Here is an 18,229-nt window from a genome sequence, read left to right on the forward strand (position 1 = left end):
TAGCTGGCATGATTTTTGAATTCTGAATCAGATCTGTAGATTAGGTACTAGTTATCAATGTTAACTTCCTGATTTTGATTAACTATACAAATTATTTAAGACATTGTCTTTGTTTTTAAGACGAAGTTTTAAGACAAAGTTGTAGTTAAGAACTACCACTGGGCCGGGCACAGCGGCTCACTCCTATAATCCCAGCACTTTGGGAGACAGAGGTGGGTGGATCACGAGGTCAGGAGTTCAACACCAGCCTGGACAATATGGTGAAGCCCCGTCTCTACTAAAAATACAAAAATTAGCCAGGCATAGTGGTACGCGCCTATAGTTCCAGTTACTTGGGAGGCTGAGGCAGAAGAATCCCTTTAACGCGGGAGGCAGAGGTTGCAGTGAACCAAAATTGCGCCACTGCACTCCAACCTGGGTGAGAAAACAAGACTCCATCTCAAAAAAAGAAAAAACAGCCGGGCGTGGTGGCTCACGCCCGTAATCCCAGCACTTTGGGAGGCTGAGGCGGGTGGATCACGAGGTCAAGAGATCAAGACCATCCTGGTCAACATGGTGAAACCCCGTCTCTACTAAAAATACAAAAAAAAATTAGCTGGGCATGGTGGCGCATGCCTGTAATCCCAGCTACTCAGGAGGCTGAGGCAGGAGAAGTGCCTGAACCCAGGAGGCGGAGGTTGCAGTGAGCCAAGATCGCGCCATTGCACTCCAGCCTGGGTAACAAGAGTGAAACTCCGTCTCAAAAAAAAAAAAAAGAAAGAAAGAAAAGAAAAAACTACAACTGAATTACAAAGATATAAAGGAATATTATGTCTGCAACTATGCACAAATGTCTCGGAACAAAATATATATATATATATAGCCATTTTACTGTGTTTTCTTTATAGAAGAAGAATATAATAAAATGGTAACATCTGAGGAATCTCGGGGAAGGGCAGATTATTCCCATTATTTTTGAACTTTTCTATAAAATGCAATTATTTTAAAATAAGAGTTAAACCTAATATTTACATAATAGCACTTTCATTTACACATTCCAATTTCTACATGATAAACCAATGGACTAGTTAAGGACTAGTGATCACTTGGACAAGAGCTTTAATCCAAGTTTTCCATTCTTTTCTTTGACTTTTCTGATAAGAAAACTAGGCCAAGCATGGTGGCTCAAACCTGAAATCTTAGCACTTTGGGAGGTCAAGGCAGGAAGATCACTTGAACCCAAGTTCAAGTGCAGCCTGGGCATGGGACCCTATGTCTACAAAAAAATAAAGTAAAAAAAAAAACTGTCTAGGCACAGTGGCTCTTGTCTGTAATCCTAGCACTTTGTGAGGCCAAGGCAGGAAGATAACTTGAGCTCAGGAGTCTGAGACCAGCCTGGGCAACATAGAGCTAGCCTCTACAAAAAAAATTTTTTAATTAGCCAGAGTGGTGGTGCACACCTGTAGTCCCAGCTATTCGGGAGGCTGAAGTGGGAGGATAACTTAAGCACAGCAGGTCAAGCCTGCAGTGAGCCATGATCATGCCACTGCACTCAGCCTGGATGACAAAATAAGACACTGTCTCAAAAAATAAAAAAGGAAAAAACTAGCTGGGAGTGATGGCATGTACCTATAGTCCTAGCTGCTCAGGAGGCTGAGGTGAGAGGACCCCTTGAGCCCAGGAGTGAGAGGCTGCAGTGAGCTATGACTGCACCACCGCACTCCAGCTTGGGTGATTTAACCAGATTCTGTCTCTAAGTAAAAAATAACAGTAATAAAGAAAACTAAATAGTGTGAACAATGGTGAAAATCAAAATTATTTAAGATATTTGTTTTCCAAACTTCAAAAATCCTTTATAGTCACTGACAATTGATACACTAATTACAGAATTGCAACAACCACTAAAAAGGAAACTATAGTAATCCTGACTTTAAAAAGACATCTCATACATGTTCTATCTCCACTGCAGTGGCAGTTAAGTAACTATACAAGATTGTCAAAATTCATCAAATTGTACAATTAAAATGGATTAATTTTATGGTACATAAATTATACTTCAATAAAGTTGGAGGAATGGAAGTTTCTCATGTTATAAGGAACTTCCAAAGTAAATACGGACATTTCCATACAAGCTGGTAGAAGTATAAATTGGTTCAATTAAGAAGGTAACAACAGCTGGGTGCAGTGGCTCATGCCTGTAACTCCAACACTTTGGGAGGTGGAGGCAAGCGGATTACTTCAGGTCAGGTCGAGACCAGCCTGGCCAACATGGTGAAACCCCATCTCTACTAAAAATACAAAAATTAACTGGGTGTGGTGGTGGGTACCTGTAATCCCAGCTACTTGGGAGGCTGAGGCAGGAAAATTACTTGAACCCAAGAGGCAGAGGTTGCAGTGAGCTGAGATCAAGGAACTGCACTCCAGCACTGGCAACCATCAGCTTGGGTGACAGAGCGAAACTCCATCTCAAATAAATAAATAAATAAAATCTTTGTTTTTTTTCTCTGTCTCAACAACAACAAAAAAAGAAGGTAACAATCAGGAAAACCTCAGGCATCCACTATTATTAAAAAATGTTTGATTAAGCATCAAAATTGCAGAATAGGCTATCACTATATACATGATCCATCTAGCAAGTATTCAATCCTGATAGAGTAGTTATGTGGAAATGCCACCCTTACAGAATCTGGGAGGCAGGCAGGACTTAGCAGCCTGTTCTGTGCTACCACATGACATACAGGGAGGCCCAAAGCCTGGCTGCCTCCAGAAGCCATGCACGTTCCTACCTTGAGTACATGGTACCAGACAGAGGTACCACCGAAGTCAATGTGAAAGTCTGTATAGCTATCTCGCACACTCATGAGGCAGTACTTCTGTACATTGGGTCTCTCAAAGACACACTCCTCTGGCCACAAGTTCTCGACCCATGACAGCTTTCGAACAATCTTCGGTGTCTCCACAAGGTTAGAAAGCCTAGCAAGGAAGGGGTGGAGAGCAGATGTCAGGTGATTGGTAATTCAAGGTTGAGGCATGAATAAAATACCCCACAGTTAGGTAAGGGTCCGGTAAGTGAGAGAATAAATTCCCTCCACAGAATCCCCCAAAGGCACATAGAACACTTATTTCTGTTCTGTAAGTCTGGTCAGTATCCTCATTCTACTCATCTCCAGAAGTTCCAAGTCCCAGCTCCACAGCCTTCACCAGTCAAAGGTGTTCGTTTCCTCCACTAAATGGTCATACTCCCCCATCCCACTCCAGACTACTCACTTGGCATGTGGATTATAGAATTTATTGCACTATCCCCATCTCATAGTGTCTTCTTTATGAGAAACCACTAGAGCAACCTCTCAGGGCTCAGTTCCAGGTAAAGAAATCTTTCTCTGAAACATCTGGTTGTTTTTATCCTATGTTGAAAGCCACAAATCTTATATTATTACACTCCTCTCTTTGTTCTGATCTTCAGGAAATTCACTGAAAACTCTATAGTCCATCTCCACCAACTATCCAGAATTCATAAATGCATTTTATGTGCAGAGTACCCACCACATGCATCCTATTTCCCAATCGTATTTCACTTTTGTTCTAATTTTCTCTTTTGCCTTCTCCACATCACTGTAATCTACCTTGAATATTCTGTCAGCATGAAGTGAGGTATACATAAACAAATATGGTTTTTAAACACTCACAGGTTGTTTAACCTCGCATCTTAAAACCAACACCAAGGGTCTTAATATTGTACCGTAATTATGTAAGATGCTACCACTGAGGGAAGTGGCTAAAGTGTCCACAGGACCTTCCTGTACACTTCTTTGCAACTTCCTATGAATCTACAAATTAAAAGTTAAAAACGTAAATAATGAAACAGTAAGTTTCCTAAGGGCAAAAAGATGATTTCTTGGTATTTCTCATAGTTCTGACCCAAAGAGAACACTATATATACAAAAATTAGCTGGGTGTGGTGGTGGGCGTATCTATAGAGTGTGTGAGTCCCGATATAATCATTTAAAAGGTAAACAGGTTTCTTTTTTCCTTTTTAAATGTAAGAAACCTACATGGGAGTAATTTTAGTAAATCTATTTCCAAGAACTGAGGACCTATCCTAGCAGTTACACAATGACTATGCCATGTTGTATACAGGAGGAAAAGGTCAAGAGGGCTGTCCTAAGGTCTTGAAAAAGGAGACAAAAATTAATTAAAATAGCTACTGTGTGATCTATCCAATGTTAGAAACTAGAGGAGAAATATGACTCAACTGTTATGTGAGCAGCTACCCTAGAAAATATAACCCAGCTCGCCATCCCAAAGGACGAAATGACCAGGAAAAAGGGAAAAGAAAATGAGGCCAGGCATGGTGGCTCATGCCTGTAATACCAGCACTTTGGGAGGCTGAGGCAGGCAGATCGCCTGAGGTAGGGAGTTCAAGACCAGCCTGGCCAACATGGTAAAATCCAGTCTCTACTAAACATACAAAATTAGCCAAGCATGGTGGCAGGCACTTGCAACCCAGCTACACAGGAGGCTGAGGCAGGAGAATTGCTTGAACCCAAGTGGAGGTTACAGTGACCTGAGATTGTGCCACTGCACTCCAGCCTAAGCAACTAGGCAACAGAACAAGCCTCCGTCTCAAAAAAAAAAAAAAAAAAAAAGGTAATATGAATGTACACTAGCTATATATAGCACACAAGTTTTAGGCATTTTGTCGGGCTTTTTTGTTACTTGCTCTTCTTACCTGGTATCAGAGAATTCCAAACTAATGACATTGAGGACTTTCTCCCTCTTCCCGCTGTAATAATATTTCACAAAATCACCAAGCTTCATCTTGCAGTCAGCCTGGCGGGTCACATCAATCACATCAATCTCTTTGTCAGAACCTGGAATAAAGAGACAGGTTCTGCACCAAGTAGTCTCAGGGACTGTGGAAGACTCTTTTGTCCCTTCATCAGTCCCTTACACTCAAAGCTTCTCTCCTCAGAGAGAGAGAGAGAGGGGGGGGGGGAGGGAGGGAGGGAGGGAGAGAGAGAGGGGGAGGGAGGGAGGGAGGGAGGGATTTTGTGTGTGTGTGTGTGTGTGTGTGTGTGTGTGTGTGTGTGTGTGTGTGTGTGTGTGTTTGGGGTCAGGGGTAGAAATCCATCACAATTTCCTTAGATCTATGTGCTAGACACAGATCTGCTAGGGCAATGGAACTACCAGACACATAGCCTCACACACAGTAATCCACCTGCCTGGGCCTTGCTTCTCCATTTCTCATCCTCTCCCCAGAAACTCATGCCCAGACAAGTGGCATGTGAGAGCAATAGTCAAAAGCTTTCTCATTTCAACAGAAGAGAGATGATGATCCCTAGAAATTTCCCAGGTAAAAAAAAAAGAAAACGAAGCTCAACCTAGGGTTGTAGGGACTACTAAAAGGAGAAGGATCTGGGCGTAGTGGCTCACGCCTATAATCCCAGCACTTTGGGAGGCCAAGGCAGGAAGATCACTTGAGCCCAGTAGTTCGAGACCAGACTGAGCAACATAGTGTGATATCATCTCTACAAAAAATAAACAAAGTTAGATAGGCATGGTGGTACATCCCTGTAGTCCCAGCTAATGGGGAGGCTGAAGTGGGAGTATCCCTGGAGCCCAGGAGGAGGTAGAGGCTGCAGTGAGCTATCGTACCACTGTACTCCAGCCTGGGCAACAGAGCAAGACCCTGTCTCTGATAAATGAATGAGTGAATGAGTGAAAGGAGAACAAAAGAGACTAGAATTTGGGCTCTATCTCTGCCAAAGAATGACTTTGGACAAGGTACTTCACCTTAGATTCCCAAGATGGCTAGAGAGGAAATGCAAAAACAGATTGGAGGGGAAGGGACACAGATCTTGACAGGAATGAAGAATGTTACAGTTAAGAGAGTCTGTAGTGTCTTACCAACATAGTGTTCAACATCCCTCACAGTGAATGATGGTGAGGGCAGCGTCATGCCCAACCCATCCTTCTTCAGGACCAGGATGGGCACACTGAAGCTATTTTCTTCCAGGAATTCCACAGTCAGTTGATTTCCAGTGGGCTTCAGAATCACTTCATCTGAGCTGTGGGCCACAGGAGAGAAAGCCTGAGCCTGAGGCCCTTATTGGATGCTGCCACTCACTGAAGATGTGGAGTTTTCATGAGGGGACCTAATGTGAGCTGGCAACAAATGGCAAAAACCTCATGTGCCAGGGAAGAAATGACCTGTCCAAGGCAAGAGACCAGGTCACTGCCAGAGGTGGGGAGTATTCTGCCAATATGGTGCTCTTGTCTGGCTGACAAGAAGAAATCAGTCAACAGCCTGGCCAGAAAGAAGACATATCTGACAAGTTTGGTGGATTAGTTGTAACCCAGAGCAGCATTACCCAATTTAAAACACTGCCAAATAAAGAGAAAAGACTGATTAAAACAAAACAAAAACATTTTTACAACAACTTTCTCAATATGCATACTTAATAAGTTTCAGCCTGGGCATCATTTCGAGATCATTGTTTCCAAAAAAACTTCAAAATTAGCTGGGCATGGTGGTGCAGGCCTATACAGTCCCAGATACTTGGGAGGCTGCGGCAGGAAGATCGCTTAAACCCAGGAGTTGGAGGTTACAGTGAGCTTTGATCATGCCACTGTATTCCCGCCTGGGTGATAAGAGTCCCTGTCTCTTTTTTTAAAAAAGAAACAAAAAGGAAGAAAAGGAGGAAAATAGTTTTCTTTTTAAATCATGTTAGAGAAAAGATTTGTATTTGACAACTCTGACAACTTGTGTTGGGACAAATATATTAAGCTCAATGCCTAACCCATTATTTATTTATTTTTTATTTTGAGATGGATTTTCACCCTTGTTGCCCAGGCTAGAGTGCAATGGCGCGATCTCAGCTCACTGCAACCTCTGCCTCCAGGGTTCAAGTGATTCTCCTGCCTCAGCCTCCCAAGTAGCTGCAATTACAGGCATGCAGCACCACGCCCGGCTACTTTTGTATTTTTAATAGAGATGGGGGTTTCTCCATGTTGGTCAAGGTGGTCTTGAACTCCCTCCCAACCTCAGGTAATCCGCCCGCCTCAGACTCCCGAAGTGCTGGGATTACAGGCATGAGCTACTGCCCCCAGCCTATTTCATTCTTTACATAATCCTAGACAGTCCAAAGGTTAAATTGCAAAAAATAAAGCTTTAAGAGTAGAAAAATCTGGGAAAGGCCCAGTTGACATTAAAAATAGTAATAAATAAATTTAACCATATAAAAATTAAAATTTTCTGCAAGAAAGCTGCTATAAATTAGTAACACAACAGAATGCCTGTCAACACATGCAAGTAGTTCACAGAGAAAACAATCAAGCTGATTTATAAATGTATGAAATCTAAGGCTGAGTGTAGTGCCGTACAACTGTAATCCCAGCACTTTGGAAGGCCAAGGAAGGCAGATTGCTTGAGCCCAGGAGTTGGAGACCAGCCTAGGCAACATGGTAAAACCCCATCTCTACAAAAAAATACCAAAAAAAAATTAGCTGGGCGTGGTGGCACACACCTGTAGTTCTAGCTACCCGGGAAGTGCAAGAGGGAAGATCACTTAAGCTAGGGAGGTCGAGGCTGCAGTGAGTGGTTACTGCACCACTGGACTCCAGCCTGTCTCAAAAACAAAATCTACTTACTTCCTTCATAATTAATGAAATACAAGTGTGGGCTGAGTGTGGTGGTGCACACCTGTAATCCCAGCACTCTGGGAGGCCAACGTGGGGATAGGATCACTTGAGGTCAGAAGTTCGAGACCAGCCTGGCCAGCATGGTGAAACCCTGTCCCTACCAAAAATATAAAAATTAGCCAGGTGTTGTGGCAGGCACCTATAATCCCAGCTATTCAGGAGCCTGAGGCAGAAGAATTGCTTGAACCCAGGAGATGGAGGTTGCAGTGAGCCGAGATTGCACCACTGCACTCCAGCCTAGGCAATAGAGCAAGACACTGTCTCACAAAAAAAAAAAGAAAAAAGAAGTACAAGTGGAAACAGCAGGATTTCACTATTTATCTTATCAGAAAGGCAAAAACAATTGATAATAAACAATACTGGCTAGGATATAAGGAAATCGGCACCGTCCACACATTTATCTGTGGGAGTATGAAATGGTACAGCCACTTTCGAATTGGGAATATTTATAAATATTTTTAAGGCACATGTTCTTCGACCTAACAATTTTACTTTTAGATAGTAAACCTACATATATTCAACACATATGCAAAAACTTAAGTGCAAAGATATTCATTCACTACAGAATCTAATAGCAAAATACTGGAATTAACTTAAATGTCCATCAGTAGAGGACTCGTTAAATAAATGTTACACCACACAATGTCATATTAAACTGCCATAAAAAAGAACATCTGTATGTGCTATTATGGATTGATCTCAAACATATATGTTTTTTTAAAAAAGCAAGAGGCAGAACAACATAGTGTTTCCATTTGTGTCAAAAGAAAGGAATAAAAAAAATCTGTTTATATATGCAAAAACTATTTCTGAAACAATCTACAAGTAACTGGTTGACTTTGGAGAAGGAACCTGAGGAGTCCAGGGTACAGAGAATTTCTGCCTTTAAATAAACAAATAAAACAAGAAATATAAAGTTGAAGAAACACTTATTCCAAATAACACTTCAGATACAGAAAACCTGAAAACAAGTCAAAAAATAACAGATTCTGATAATGCTGCAGAGAAAGGAAATATTTATGCCATGTTAGTGGGAATGTAAATTAGTTCAGCCACCGTGGAAAGCAGTTTGGATATTTCTCAAAGAACGTAAAACAGAAATACCATTCGACCCAGCAAACCTATTACTGGGTACATACCCAAAGGAAAATAAATCATTCTACCAAAAAACACATGCACTGATACATTTGCAGTACTATTCACAACAGTGAAACGTGGAATCAAACTAAGTGCTCAGCAACAGTGGAAAGGATAAAGAAAAGTGTAGTACATATATACCATGGAATACTACACAGCCATAAAAAAGAATGAAATCATATCATTTGCAGTAACATGGATGCAGCTGGAAGCCATTATCCTAAGCCAATTAATGCAGGAACAGAAAACCAAATACTGCTTGTTCTCACTTTTAAGTAGGAGCTGAGTACCAATAGACAAAGATGGGAACAACAGACACTGGGGACCACTCAAGTCAAGAGGGAGGTAGCGGGGGAAAGGACTGAAAAACTAGCTCCTGAGTAGTGTGCTCACCACTTGGTTGATGGGACCCTTTGCACCCCAAACCTCAGCACATGTAATATATACCCATGTAACAAAACTTTACATGTATTCCCTGAATCTAAAATCAAAGTTGAAATTGTTTTTTAAAAACTTGAACATGGTCCAATGATTTAAAAAACCAAGCAAAAGAAAACACTTTGTTCTTTTTTTTTTTTTTTTGAGACGGAGTTTCGCTCTTGTTACCCAGGTTGGAGTGCAATGGCACGATCTCGGCTCACCGCAACCTCCGCCTCCTGGGTTCAGGCAATTCTCCTCCCTCAGCCTCCTGAGTAGCTAGGATTACAGGCACGCACCACCGTGCCCAGCTAATTTTTTGTATTTTTAGTAAAGACGGGGTTTCACCATGTTGACCAGGATGGTCTCGATCTCTTGACCTCGTGATCCGCCCGCCTCAGCCTCCCAAAGTGCTGGGATTACAGGCTTGAGCCACCGTGCCTGGCCTGTTCCTTATTTTTTTAACTCATTATTTTTGCTTAATTCATGTAATTTACTGTTAACAAGGCCAGATGAATAAAAAAAAGATAAAACTTCTTTTTGATCATAAAAGAAATACATGACCAATAATTTTTTTATATTAAGTTTCTTCTTCTCTATGAGAGAATTAATCTTTCTGATCCTAAGACTACTTCTAGTCAGCACTCCTTGGGTGAATGTAATATAACTTAGGTGAATACTGCCTCCCGACTACCAAAATTTAAACTGACCAAAGCAGAGGAAACTTGAAGAGCCCTGAAGATACTTACAAACCAGGGAGACACCTAATGGGAAAGCCACTGGGAAAGCCGGGAAGAGGTGAGTTCCAGCCTCCCAGATCCCTGGCATTCACCAGACCTTGGAGGCAGGGCTACTCACCTGTCAAAAGTCCTACTCCGGAGCTCTCTGATGAATGTAGGGCTCCCGGTCTTCACTGGTTTCCCCTTGTGTGTATCATGCCCCTTTGACGATCCACGGCGTTTTTTCACTAAGCCAGAAAAAGATGAGAGATTGTGAGTCAGAACAGTCATGAGCTATGAAACCAAGAACAAAGGCCTTAGCAGATCCTTCTCTTCCAATCTAACCACCCTTGGAACATCTGGAGTCAATGACGCCCTCACAGATTCAGAAGTTCCTGGTGAAGATGAGTACTTTCTCCATACAACCCTTAGGAAGGAGGGAGGTGAAGTTATGCACTTCTGCCCTCTCAGTGAGATAGCTGCTGGTCTGTGGAGCCTGCGTAGGTTTCTGCTTTGTCCTGAGGAAGAAGAATCTGAAGTGCTCAGATAAAATCAATCACTGCCCCAAGTTTCCTTTCCTTTGTTTCTCCTCTGGATTGTCCTCTCCTGGAAACCCTAAGATCTACTTACTAATAGAGGGTCCATGCAAGACTTCACAGTTGGGGCAGTGGTAGAGGTCAATGTCAGCAGCCTTCTCCTCTTCAACACCAACACAACTGAAAAAGATAAACAATCAAGGTTTATGGAAATTTTATTTTTTATAATGTCTAGAATACTGCTGTCCAGTAGAACAGTTAAGTACATGTGGCTATTTATGTATAAATCCATTAAAATTAAGTAAAATTTAAAATGCAGCTCCTCCATCATACTAGCTACATTTCAAGTGCTCAGCAGCCACATATGGTTAGGGGTTACTGAATTAGGCAGTGGTGCAATCATGACTCACTGCAACCTCTGCCTCCTGTGTTCAAGTGGTTCTCATGCCTCAGCCTCCCAAGTAGCTGGGATTACAGGCATGTGTCACCACGCCTGGCCAGTTTTTGTATTTTCAGTAGAAACAAGGTTTTGCCACATTGGCCAGGCTGGTCTCAAACTCCTGAGTTCAGTTGATCCACCCGCCTCTGCTTCCCAAAGTGCTAGGATTATAGGTGTGAGCCACAATGCCCAGCCTTATAACCTAATTTTTAAACTTGAGATGCTTTATTAAATGAAAAAGACAAAAAAAAGTTATAGTCAACAGTAGTTCTGAACGAAAAATGATAATCCTTTTTATCTTATCTGTTCTTCTAATTTCCTACAATAAATATCTGTTGCTTATTTCACATTTTAAAGACTTAAAAAGAGGTCAGGTGCAGTGGCTCACACCTATAATCCCAGCACTTTGAGAGGCCAAGGCTAGTGGATCACAAGGTCAGAAGTTTAAGACCAGCCTGGCCCACATGGTGAAACTACTAAAAATACAAAAAATTAGTCGGGTGTGGTGGCGTGTGCCTGTAGTCCCAGCTACTCAGGAGGCTGAGGCAGGAGAACCACTCGAACACAGGAGGTGGAGTCTGCAGTGAGCCGAGATTGTGCCACTGCACTCCAGCCTGGGTGACAGAGTGAAACTCCGTCTCAAAAAAAAAAAAAAAAAAAAGACTTAAATATATGTACTTAATTTTGAATATTTGACTTTGCATGTATATGAGGTGGTAATCTCACAAAATTATACCTTCCCTTACTAGGGAAGGCACCAGCAGCCCTCCAAATAAATTCTGGCTAAAATTAAACACCTAGGCCCAGGCACAGTGGCTCACACCTATAACTGCAGAACTTTGGGAGGCCAAGGCAAGAGGATCACTTGCTGCTGGGCAGCAAAGTGAGACCCTCGTTCCTACCAAAACAAACAAAAAAAATTTAGCTGGGCATGCAGGCTGAGCTAGAAGGATCACTTGAACCCAGGAGATCGAGGCTGCAGTGAACCATGAATGTGTTACCACACTCCAGCCTGGATAACAGAATGAGACCCTGTCACCAAAAAAAAAAAAAGACTCAAGTCTTAAAAATCTTTGGTTGGCTGCACACAGCAGGGAACATTAAGGCAGAGCTCAAGTTGTTTTCAGCCAAGATCATACTCATAAATGGACTTCCTGGGATTAGGACTGTAACATCTTCCCAACTAATAATCTTATGCCTATAAACCGGCAACATATCAACAAACTGGGGATATCACCATCACCTTCATAGGGTTTTTAAGGATTCAGTAAGATAATGCATATACAAAGTGTGTAGCATGGCTAGTCGTGGTAGCTCACACCTGTAATCACAGTACTTTGGGAGGCCAAGGTGGGAGAATTGCTTGAGGCCACGAGTTCAAGACTAGCCTGGGCAACATAGGGCAACCCCATCTCTATAAAAATAATACTAACGTGCCGGGCGCTGTGGCTCACGCCTGTAATCCCAGCTCTTAGGGAGGCAGAGGCGGGAGGATAGTTTGAGCCCAGGAGTTCGAGACCTGCCTGGGCAATATAGCAAGACCCCGTTCTCCACAAAAAGGAAAAAAAAGAAAAAAGACAAAAAATAATAATAATATTAACATGTGTAGCACAGTGAGCATAAAGTCTGGTACACAGTATCTGGTTTCACAGTAAGTGCTAGAAGTGCAGTCCAGACCTCATCCTTCACCTGCCTAAACCTTCTTCAAAGACATTCCCCAGACCTTGTAACATTAGCTCACTGCCCTGGACTGCATGCTTTCTATCTCATATCCCTGTTCCCCCTGGACAGTGCTGAAGAAGGAAGCCTCTTCACCTCTCTCTTCTAAACTTTCACCCCATGTGGCTATGTGCTTTCTCTACCCTAAACACCTGCTGCTCATCTCCTTTCCCAAGTGTTCTGTCATGCCCCCAGCAAACCCATCCCTTGGTAAACAAATTTGCCCTCAGCATTGGCACCCCCTTCAACAAATACTCCTTCACCTTCCAGGCTTAACTGAAGGCAGCTTCTCCTATGGGAAAATCATTTTCTCCACACCAGTGCCACTCAAAGTATGGTCCACAGACTAATGCTGGTCTGTGAATTGTTTACTACAGGTCTGCGTGCGATAAGTACAGAAAGAGTAAGCAGTACTATTATGCAAAAGTTTTTATAGCAATTTGACAGAATAATTTTATGTCTGTTCAATCTGATAATAAAATTGGGGGCTTGTCTTTTATGTTTTTTTGCTCATACCATTTCCTACTCCTCTTCATCAGTGCCACATACCCATCTCCCCAACATACCCTCTCACTCGCTGCAGAAACTGGTCAGATTCTTCTCCACCCCAAGTCCTGCCAACATCCTACCTAAAATCAGTATCCATGTGGAGATACAACATTCTAGGCACTTGGTTCTCTGATCTTGTCATCTTCAGAGACTGTTACCTCTACTCCCATTTCAGCTACCAACTCTCATGACCATCCCCCAGACCTTGTCAACACCAGCAATTGCTGTATCTCTAGAATATGAAACTCATACATTGCCCTCTGTGGCCACAAGTCTATCGAGCTCTCATTCACTACAACCTGTTATTTGCCCTCAAAACTCTTTATTTGCATACTTTTCACCTATTCACACATTCTTGACTTTATTTACCCTCCTTCCCTAACTAGTTGAGATTCCAGCATTCCTCACTTCAATCATTCTCTTACAGATATCCTCACTTGCCCCATTGCCTTTCATGCCCACATGCAAACCTTAACCTGCCTTGGTCCAACTACCTTACTCTGGACCCACTAGATGTAGCTAGAGAAAAACCACCCATTAGATTGGTACCATAAATTCACTGTCCAAAATATCTGGATTGGCCAGGAACGGTGGTTCACAACCTGTAATCCCAGCATTTTGGGAGGCCAAGGCAGGCGCATCACCTGAGGTCAGGAGTTCGAGACCAGCCTGGCCAACATGGTGAAATCTGATTTCTACTAAAACTACAAAAATTAGTTGGCATGGTGGTGGGCACCTATAATTTCAGCTACTCAGGAGGCTGAGGCAGGAGAACGGCTTGAACACAGGAGGCAGAGGTTGCAGTGAGCCGAGTTTGTGCCACTGCACTCCAGCCTGGGTAACAGAGCAAGACTTCATCTCCAAAAAAAAAAAAAAATCTGGATCATGCTGCCTGACAATCCTTCTGTTAATTCCTCACTCAACTCACTCTCTTACTATCTACAGTGGCTATTTCAAAGGTCTTACCCCACTACCCACTTCTTGTCTCTCAGCAAATGACCTTGCTTCCTTCTACTTCTGGTTTTGTTTTGATTTTTTAGCATCCTTTGCTCTCATTCTTTGAGTTCCTTAATGTTTTTGTTTTGGTTTGGTTTATTTAGAGTCAGGGTCTCACTGGGTCACACAGGCTGGAGAGCAGTGGCACAATCGTAGCTCACTGCAGCCTCAAACTCCTGGGCTCAAGTGATCCCCCTGCCCCAGCCTCCCAAGTACCTAGGACTACAAGCACACACCACCAAGCCCAGCATGCACGCATGTGTGCGTGGTCTTGCTTTGTTGTCCCAGAATGGTCTCAAACTTCTGGCCTCAAGTGATACTCCCACCTTAGACTCCCAAAGTGCTGGGATTACAGGTGTGAGCCATCATGCCAGCCACTTCCTACTTCTTAGAGAAAATTAAATAATCAGAGGTGAACTACCTTAACTTCCCGTCACCAAATCTACCTCCTTCTACACCCATCCTTTTTTTCTGTCACAACAAAAGTACTCTCTCTCCTTCCTTCTAAAGCCAAGTTTTCCACTTGGGTTACATCTTTTCTTATCTTCTCAATCAAGTATTCCTTCTTTCTGTAGTATCTTCAATCTCTCTCTCTACTTTCTCTCCACAATAGCATTTAAATAAGTCTATTGATCTTTACAAATAAAAAAACCAAGACCTACCCATCTTCCAACCTCCCTTCTTCCTGTCTGCCCCTTCACAGCCAAACATCTTCCTTCTTTAAACCTATGCCACTTAGCCGGGCGCGGTGGCTCACGCCTGTAATCCCAGCACTTTGGGAGGCCGAGGCGGGTGGATCACCAGGTCAAGTGATCAAGACCATCCTGGTCAACATGGTGAAACCCCGTCTCTACTAAAAATACAAAAAAAATTAGCTGGGCATGGTGGCACATGCCTGTAATCCCAGCTACTCAGGAGGCTGAGGCAGGAGAATTGCCTGAACCCAGAAGGCGGAGGTTGTGGTGAGCCAAGATCGTGCCATTGCACTCTAGCCTGGGTAACAAGAGCAAAACTCCACCTCAAAAAAAAAAAAAAAAAAAACCTATGCCACTTAAAACAAAATAAACAAACCTAAGCAGCTTGATAATGACCCCTTTTTTGAATAGGTAACAGTTGTACATGGTGCAAAACTCAAAGAGTACAGAAGTGTATACAGTGAAGAGTCTCCCTCCCACCACTAGCTGCCCAGTAGTATCCATAGGTATTCTATCAGAGCCAAGTCAATACTTTTTCAGGGTTGCTATATGCACTTTGTGACTCATCCCCTGCTACAGTCTGATCTTAGTCCCCGCCTTCTTTAAAATAAATCTAACTGATGTCCTGACCTCCCTGTTGATATATGCAGTAAGTACTTCTCTGCTTTATCTTAACCTCAGCAGCATTTTCACACTGCCAACCCTGTACGCTTTCCACCCGACAAACTGTTTACCCTTGACTTCCATAATGCCCCATTTGCCTGGTACCCATTCCTTCAGCTGACATTTAATGAGCATCTGCCAAGCTTTTCTAGGTGCTGGTGAGATGAAGACACAAAACAAAGCATACAAAAATCCCTGCCTTCATAGAGCTTATTTTCTAGTGGGGAGGCAGACAAGAAACAAATCAATGTAATTGGTGAAATACACTGTATGTAAGAAACGATAAATCAATGCAAATTGGTGAAATACATTGTATGTTAGTGAGGAGACCTAGATAGAAAAAAATAAAACAGGAAGGGGAATATAGAGGAACATACATGTGTGAATGTGTAACTATACACAGCACACACAAACACACAACGGGGAGCCGGGAAGAATGGTAGTGAGGGTGAAATATTAGATAGGGAAGATAACGAAGACTGACAAAATGACTTTTGAATAAAGACCCGAAGAAAGTAAGGGAGCAAGCCCCTCATGTAGCTATGAAGGAAGAGCATCCCAATAAGGACGGCAAGTACAAAAGCCCTGTGGTGGGAATGTCCCTAGACTATGAAAGCAGCAGAAAGAAGGAGACTGTTCTAGACTAGAGAGCTAGGAGGACAGTAACAAGTCAGAAAGGCAATAGACTCATGTAGTAGGGCCTTGTAGGCCACTGTAAAGCACTTTGGCTTCTCCTGAGTAACCACAAGAACTTAAGAGTCACAGCCATTTTGAGCAGAGATGTGATGTGATTTTAATTATGTCTCTGGCTGTTCCTTTTTCCTGATTAACTCTTTTTCTCCTGCCCAGTCTTTAAATGTTGAAGTTTCTTAGGTCCTCTTACCTGGGCACTCTTTTCTCCTCACTTTTCCTCATTGTTCTCAGTCTCAGGGTTCCATGTGCCCTTTATGCACTTATAACTCCAAGTCAGATCTTCCTGCTGGGTTTTAGACTCTTCCCTCCAAATGTCTCCCAGAGGAGACGTTTCTACAGGATAGCCACTCACGTATTTCAAATTCAACATGTCCAAACTCAGTTTCTCCCTCTGTCGTCTGTCCCCTAAACATGATCCCTCTCTTAGGTTTCCCACTTCAGCAAATAGCTCCACTTCACCAGGCATTCAAGGCAGAAACCTGGCAGCCATCACTGATTCACCTCTAGCCTTCTCCCTCCACTATACCTTGAAGTAGGCATCCTAGCATCAAGAACACTTGACTTTAGATCCAGACTCTCTGGGTTTGCATCGTGGTTATGCTACTTACTAGCTGTGGGATCTTGGACAAGTTATTAAACCTCTCTGTGACTCAATTTCCTCATTCTAAGATGGGGATAAAAACTATATCTACTACGTAAGGTTATCAAAAGTAAATGAACTAACATATAAAATGTGTTTAGAGCCAGGCACAGTGGCTCACGCCTGTTAATCCCAGGACTTTGGGAGGCCGAGGCGGGTGGATCACGAGGTCAAGAGATCGAGACCATCCTGGTCAACATGATGAAACCCCGTCTCTACTAAAAATACAAAAAATTAGCTGGGCATGGTGGCGCGTGCCTGTAGTCCCAGCTACTCAGGAGGCTGAGGGAGGAGAATTGCCTGAACCCAGGAGGTAGAAGTTGCGGTGAGCCAAGATCGCGCCATTGCACTCCAGCCAGGGTAACAAGAGCAAAACTCCATCTCAAAAAAAAAGGCATTTAGAAGAGTGCCTGCCCATAGTAAGTATTCTGTATATTTGTTATTACCCAAGTTATCACCATGTCCTATCAACTCATCTCTTTATTAGCTATCAATCATGCCCTTTTGTCATCCTTACTGCCCCTGAACTAGTTCAGGCAACTATTATCTCTAACTGTGTTATTGTCCTGCCCTCCTAACTGTACTCCTGGTCCCCATTATGTCTCTACCCAATTGGCCCTCCATAGTACAGCCAAAGTGATCATTTAAAAACACAAATTTGATTCTATCAACCCATGCTTAAAATGCCTCACAGGCTCCCTATTTTTCCTAAGGTAAAGTATAAACGTACCATGGCCCAAAAGACCTTGCCTCTCTGACTGAGCTCACCTCTTGCTCCTCACATACAACGTAAGCTGAGGGAGACACTCCTATTACATAGCCCATTTACTTAGAATCTGTGGGGCCTAAAAAACAAAAAAGCTTTTTCCTTTCTTCCATAGTCTCTCAACTTACCATGCAGTTTTAATATGCTATTAACTGTTACACTCTCTTGGGTATAGGAATAACTCAAGGGGTGAGTGCAGGCCCACACAAGTACCCTGGAGCCCTGTCCGGTGACTTAGTACACAGGGTACATGCACCCAACCGACTCTGTCCACACCTAGACCTGGGCCCAGTGTCCCAGGCAGCTAGCCCAAGAACCTGTTCTGAAAGGTAGAAAGACAGCAGGAGGTAGAACCACATATGAGCTAAGGCTCTAAGTCCCCAGCACACACTCCATTGTTCCATCACATACAAATCACAAAATCAAAGGCAAAATTATTAAGAATTTCAAGACAACCACCACAGAATATTAAACCTCAGGCATGGGGCATCATGTGACTACAGTGGCTGCACACTCATGAAGCCAGCCCTGCTCTAAAAAGTCAGTGGACTCTCAGTGCCACATTCTGTCTAGCTCTAGC

General features: G+C 42.9%; 1 protein-coding gene across 8 annotated transcripts in view; it reads right to left on the reverse strand.

Annotated features, from left to right (window-relative positions):
- The window catches only part of PHF8 (PHD finger protein 8), a 108,223-nt gene that overhangs the window by 73,220 nt on the left and 16,774 nt on the right, over positions 1–18,229 (reverse strand). For all 8 annotated transcript variants that reach the window (XM_035287573.3, XM_035287572.3, XM_035287569.3 and 5 more), the window contains exons 3-7: positions 10,584–10,669; positions 10,093–10,201; positions 5,887–6,047; positions 4,709–4,850; positions 2,766–2,952 (exon numbers count right to left, since the gene is read on the reverse strand). In XM_035287573.3, the coding sequence (XP_035143464.1) occupies positions 2,766–2,952; positions 4,709–4,850; positions 5,887–6,047; positions 10,093–10,201; positions 10,584–10,669 (685 nt within the window). The remainder of the gene's footprint in view (positions 1–2,765; positions 2,953–4,708; positions 4,851–5,886; positions 6,048–10,092; positions 10,202–10,583; positions 10,670–18,229) is intronic.

The sequence above is a fragment of the Callithrix jacchus genome, chromosome X (assembly GCF_049354715.1).
Source record: "Callithrix jacchus isolate 240 chromosome X, calJac240_pri, whole genome shotgun sequence".
NCBI lineage: Eukaryota > Metazoa > Chordata > Mammalia > Primates > Cebidae > Callithrix > Callithrix jacchus.